This window comes from Petaurus breviceps, unplaced genomic scaffold (assembly GCF_028583685.1).
Source record: "Petaurus breviceps papuanus isolate PSGF00001 unplaced genomic scaffold, PetGlider_PUasm1.0 673, whole genome shotgun sequence".
NCBI lineage: Eukaryota > Metazoa > Chordata > Mammalia > Diprotodontia > Petauridae > Petaurus > Petaurus breviceps.
In genome coordinates, this window is record NW_027186448.1 from 987,048 (window position 1) to 993,276 (window position 6,229).

At 47.2% G+C, this 6,229-nt stretch overlaps 1 protein-coding gene across 1 annotated transcript in view; it reads right to left on the reverse strand.

Annotated features, from left to right (window-relative positions):
- Nucleotides 1–5,366, reverse strand: part of ALOX12B (arachidonate 12-lipoxygenase, 12R type) — a 20,294-nt gene extending 14,928 nt beyond the window's left edge. The window contains exons 1-5 of the mRNA XM_069104103.1: nt 4,810–5,366; nt 3,799–4,003; nt 882–963; nt 651–740; nt 273–395 (exon numbers count right to left, since the gene is read on the reverse strand). Coding sequence (XP_068960204.1) covers nt 273–395; nt 651–740; nt 882–963; nt 3,799–4,003; nt 4,810–4,956 — 647 coding nt within the window. The 5' untranslated portion in view covers nt 4,957–5,366. The remainder of the gene's footprint in view (nt 1–272; nt 396–650; nt 741–881; nt 964–3,798; nt 4,004–4,809) is intronic.
- Between the last annotated feature and the right edge of the window lie 863 nt (nt 5,367–6,229).

A 6,229-nucleotide genomic window follows, 5' to 3' on the forward strand; every position in this document is an offset into this window, starting at 1 on the left:
CTCTCTCTCTCTCTCTCTCTCTCTCTCTCTCTCCCCCCCCATCCCCCTCTCCCTCTCTACCTCCCCCACTTTCCATGACCCAGTATCTATAGCCATCTCTACTTTTCTCTCTCCCTGTCTTTGAGTCTCCTTAAAGCTGTTTCTGTGTTAGAAGGTCAAGAAGAGAGCCAAGATGACAAAACAAGAGAGTGGACTTGAGATGATTCCCTGTAGAGGTTCCCATCCTTTCCCCAACCCAGCCTTTTCCTCTCCTTGCTTCTTTCCCCACTCACGCAGGCCCCAAGCGGAGGAAAAATGAAGCTGTCTTGAGAACAGAAAATCTTAGATTTGAGTTCAGGAACTTGGTGGCTTTGATATTGATGAGAATTGGGAATCCTGGGATGTAGCCATTCCATCTATGGAGAGAAAGGAGAGCCAAGGACTGAAGGGCAAGATGTCTGGGTTCTTGGAATGGGTGTAGGAACCAAGCAAATAGGTAAAGGGCTGGTAGGAGTCAGGGTAAATTGGCATGGAGCATGGAATTTGGAGCTATATGCATAGATCACAGGTAGAGAAAGGCCTATGGGCTGAGTGGGGCAGAGAACAGGGCTTCCAAGAATGACAGAGTTGGGATAGGGCCATGGGCCCTATATATATAGGCTGGTCCTTACTCTGGCCGATCAGGGTTGTGATGCCGAACAGGGGGATGATAACTGGGGATGTGCACATAGTTTGGAAGTCCAGGAACAAAGACTCTCCAGCTAAAAAGAGAAGAGAAACCTGGGGCTAGAATGCCTGAATTTTACCACTATGAGTCAGCTTGACCACAAAGGAAGGAACCATGGGGCTTACCTACCCCTCCTCCCCCACAGGTCCCTCTTAAGTCTCCATGATGTTCTCACCGATAGAGGTCTTGTTTGGCTCTAAGTTCTTCCTGACGGTGGGTTAACAGGATGGGGAGGTTTTCATCTAATACTGTCTTCCCTGTAAGAAGATGAAAACAGGATTAGCTTAGATCCAGGCATCTGACCGCTCCACTGCCAATACAGGGATCTATCTTCCTTAAATTTCTGCCCCCAACATGGGACCCAAGCACTGATTCCTTGGGAGAAACTTCCTGACTCTAGGAGACAGAAAACTTTATATAAAGTACGACAACAAAATTGGCTGGGGAAGGAGTCTTGCCAACCTGCTGGCCAAATGCTTTGTACCAGAAGGATGATTTTTGTTGTTGTTCACTCACATCTGACTTGTGACCCCACTTGGAGTTTTCTTGACAAAGATATTGGAGTAGTTTACCTTTTCCTTCTCCAGATCATCTTACAGATGAGGAAACTGAGGCAAACAGGATTAAGTGACTTACCCAGGGTCACACACAGTAAGTGTTTGAGGTGAGATTTAAATTAAGGATAATGAGTCTTCTTGACTCTAGGCCTGGCACTCCATCCACTGTACCACCTAGCTGCCAGGTTGATAGCATGTCCCACATCAATGGTAGGGACAGCCTTCAGGAGAGATAAGCCAGTCAATTCTCCAGAAACTCCAGGCTTGGGCTGGGGAAATTATAAACTGGGTGGAAAGAGAGGACTCGAATGGGGGAAAGGGTCCCTGTGAAAGAAATCTCTGTTATTCAAGGCCTGGAAGAAGAGATCTGAGACTGGAAGAGGAGGCCTCAAGGGAGGAGTGCTCTCTCTGGCCTTTTCCAAATCAGATTAAGCTATCATTCTACCACTGCCTTACTAACTCCCTCTTCTGGTTTCACTGAAATCCACCATGGCTACTTTAGCCTTTTTCCCTCTAAAGGGATATGGGAATGAATGATGGGTTCCCCTTTCTTTCTTAGGCTACGTAGAAGACACCCCACCCCTAGCACAGGAGCACATCTCTACTCCCCTTGTAAATCCCCTCCCATCCCTCTCTGTTCCCTCCCTAGGGCAGGAACCAGGCTGGCCAGAGTACTCAATTGATGACTCAAATCTCTTTGCCCTGGTATGGCAGGAGCCAGCCCTGCCAAGCCTCATTCTTTCCCTGCCACCCAGCTTCTGGGCTCATCCCGCCTAGTACCCTGCTTCCATGACTTATCTCTAGCACTAACAGGAATCTCTGGGAAAGACACCCTTCTCTTTCTTTTCTCTCTTCTCCATTAGTGTCAGGATGATGCCCCTTTCCTTCTGTCTTCACCAGGCCCCACTCCCACCCTGCTATCTAATTTCCAGAGCAGAAGATAAAGGTTCTGGTGGAAAGCAAAGATAGAACCTAGAAAAAAGCCTCTTGGCTTCTGCTTCCCAGATGAAGCATCTCATAGGAATGAGCACGACCCTTCAGGCTCTGCAGGAATTACAACCCAGCCTACCTTCTGAGAGCCCCAGGGTGGCCTGTGGGAGGGCTGAGATGTATCTTCTTCCATCACAGACCCACCAAGCATCAGTTGCAAGGAGGTACTTAGAGACTCTCTGCTCCAACCCACTCACTTTATAGAAAACTGAGCTCCAGCAGGTAAATAACTCGACCATGGTCACCCCAAGAATAAGCATGAGAGCCCAGCTCATGCTCTTGCTGCCATAGACCTTCCATAGACCACATCCCAAGAATTATGGTCTCCTCTCCTCAATGGGCTTCAGATCAGACAAGAGTGTCAGACAAGTTGGCAGAGTTGAGTACTTGCTTGCTCTGGATTAGGCCTTGCTTTCCCAAAGTTCTGAGTGGAGTAGCACAGCTTGGGCCAATAGAAGACCCTCTCCCCCAGGACCGTGATCTGGGATTAGCTATCCCTGCTTGAGGTTTTCTGAGAAAAGGGCAAGGAACTTTGGAAGCTGGGTTCTGAAGAGAGAGGAGGGATGCTAGAGGAATTAGCAATGAAGGGCTCCCAGTAAGGTCACTGGAAAGCCCTGTTGATCAGTATCTTGGAGGGATATATGAGAATAGCACTACATGAATGAAGGACGACTAGATTAGCTGAATATCGCCCCCAACACCAACACACCCCAGAGTCTGGCATTTTAGACCTAATAAGTCTTACTAAATGCCCCAACTGGCTAGTCACCTGAATAGGAAGTGAATATTAGCAGACAACCCCAATGGGACCTTACTCAAGGGACCCAGGATTGTTCCACCAACTAGAGTTCTCTATATCCTGGACAGTAGCGAGGCAGTCTTAAGAAAGAGGAGCTTGTCAGGGCAGGGCCATCTGAGCAATGAGACATCCTTTAGAAATACTTAGCATTATGGAATAGTAACAGGGTGGCCTATGGAAGTATAGGACATTTCCTAAGACTAAATGGATAGTATATTCTCAAAAAGCAAAAGAGATGTTAAAAACCATCTGGTATAATCCTTCATTTTTTTACAGAAGCATCTAGGTGGCATGGTGGATGGAGCACTGGGCTTCTGTAAAAAGCACAGGCTTTCCTAAAGCCTGCCTAGCTGTGTGACCCCAAGCAAATCACTTAACCCTGTGTACCTCAGTGTCCTTAACTGTAAAGTGGGAATAACAGTACCCTACCTCCCAGGGCTGTTGTGAAGGTCAAATGAGACAGAGTGCCCCGTAAAGAGCTTAGCACAATGCCTAGCAAATAGCAGGGGCCTCACAATCTCCATTGCTCCCCCCTTCTCCCTTTACAGGAGGATATCGAGACCCAAAGCAGGGAAGAGACTTGCCCAAGGTCACATCACAAATTAAGTAGTGAGATTCCCTAGAGCCATGAAAGCATACCCTGTGAGAGTAACAGAGCACTCTATTGCACGGCTCGGTTTAGGAGAGTCACAGAGTGTCACAAAGGAGGGACAGTGGGTTGTCACGTTGGGTGTGGTGTCCCCCACCTGTGCCCTCTCGAAGCTCCAATGTCTCATAGCCATCCATCCATTGGTAGACAGGGAAGTGGTAGGTGACGCAGGCAGGAGTGTAGATCTGAACATAGCTGCAGTACCAGGAGTTCTTGGGGAAGAACGTAGAGCGCTCCTTATGCAGTCTGATGAGAATGAGCTCCCCCAGGTCCTGCTCACACTGGACAGTGTACCTGCCAATCTGGAGGGGAGGAGGCAGGGGCATGAGAGCCTTCCCTGCCAGCCACAGCACCTTCCTGATCCATCACCCACCTCTCACAGAACAGCTTCCTTGCCTCTTTGCCCAACTACTGGGCTACCATTCAGAGTGCCCCAGAACCAAGTAGGAGTTGTGTTTAACTCCATCTCAAGTTCACCCCAAAAAAGCAATATTTAAACCATTGCTTATGTACCTTCTTAATATGAAGTAGGGAGAGAGGATTAGGAGATGTCGAAAAGAAGAAGATGATATGAGAGAAGGAGAAAGAGACATTGAGGAAAAATTTAAAGGAAGGAGGAAGGCTGAGGAAAGGGAAAGAATCTGGGAAATGCAGAGGTTTAGGAAAAGTGAGAGGGAGGAAAAGAGGGAGGAATAGGTAGAAAAAAGGGGAAAAAACAGGGGGAGGAGAAGGCCTGAACAGATGGTTGGGGAGAGGGAAAGGAATAGAGAGAAAGGGCTACTATTAGTATCAAATGACTAGTTCAAAATTAACATACTCCCTAATAAACCCCGAGGTCTCCCCAGTCAGCTTCTAGGTCCTTTTTTCTCCTATTTTTTTCCCTCCTTCCATTTACAGCCTAAGCCCCCTTTCCACCCTTCATAGCCTCACTTCTATTTTCTTATACTTTCAGTATATACAATAGACCAAATGATCAAAAATCTATTTTAAAGGGAACTTAATCTTATTATTAAAGTCCTGTCCTTACAATGCTGATTCCCCTTCTTTCCTGCATTTGTTCCTTCTTTCCTTCCTTCCTTCCCTCCTCCACAACAGCCTCCCCACTCACTGATCCAGAGGCAAAGTCTCTCCCAAAATGATCCAACCGTTGCTTGTGGCTCTCTCCCAGAGTTCCCACCATGGTCAGTGAGATGCAATCAAATGTCCCAGACATCAGGTCTTTGCCTGTGGCCACCCTGACTTTGTAGGTGACCATAGTGGGGATGGAATCAGTAGCAGGGGACAACAAAGGCAGGGGGTTGGCCTGAGTCACTTGGGAATGAAAAATCCAGACTGGGACCAAGTGATAACAGGATTCTTTGGAGTAGTGTTGTCCTCAGATCTGTCAAGAAACTTTCTGTCTCTACAGAGAGGACTTGGTGATTTTTCTCAAAGAGGTTTCAATCCAGTGAGGAGTATGATCTTCTTGGCAGGACTCAGAATCCAGGGATGGTGTTGGTTGATGCCTCAGATCTGAATAGACATCAATGATCTGTCTCCTCAATGTAGGAGTCTGATGATCTGGGTTTTGGAAGCTCTCTTCAGCTCTTCCCTCTCCTTGGGAGCTGTGGTTTGGAGGAAGATATGAGTCTTTCTGTCTGGTAGAGTCAGAGGGCGGGCAGGGATGGGTACCAGGAGAGCTCCTCCCTATTCTGCCATGTCTTCCAGGGTGGGTGGGGAAGCCAGTTGGGCCTGAGTTTTGGGCCTTCAGGGAAATGTGTGTGTGTATCTGTGTGTTTATGGGGGGGGGAGCAGGGACTGGGTGGGACACCCTGATTTTTATCAAACTAATAACCTCCTTTCTTAGCCTGCCCTAGACAATCAAGGGAAAAGGAAGAAGTAGGGAGAGGTGACCTGCATTGGCTCTGAAGTTTGCCTAGGTTGCCTGAAGTATTCCTGGGTTTGAGGATACCTCAGGGGAGTGGGGCAGAGAAAGGTGACAACAACTTGCTATCTGGCTACCTATACAATACTATGATGGAGATGTACACTGGAAAATGAGATGAGAAAAACTGAGCTAAAGGTGAGAGAGGTGAGGTGGAGAAAGTGTCCATAGTGTTCTCTTTACTACACTGGCTATGCCCAGATGCCCAGAAAAACCTCAGAAGATGGAAAAGGAGAAGTTAAGAGGAAGGGACAGGCTACCAGATAAGAATGGAGGTGTGATTAGATTGGAAAGAAGTTTGAATAAAGGGGATAAGTTAGGATGGAAACTGGGAATAAAAAGATCAAGGATTTAGGACTGGAAGGGACATTTGGAATCAGTCCAACCTGCTCATTATGGAGGAGGAAGAGATGAAAACGTTTGCCCCAAATCACACAGCTAATAAGTAACAGAATTAGGATCTGAGCTCAGATCTATTGACTCCAAATCTAGTACTAATCTACCACAACTGCCTAAATCCCTTTTTTGGTTTGTTTTTAGTTTTGCTTTAGATCCAAGTTAACATTTGGATCAAAGGAGGATCAAGAAACACACTGCTGTGCCC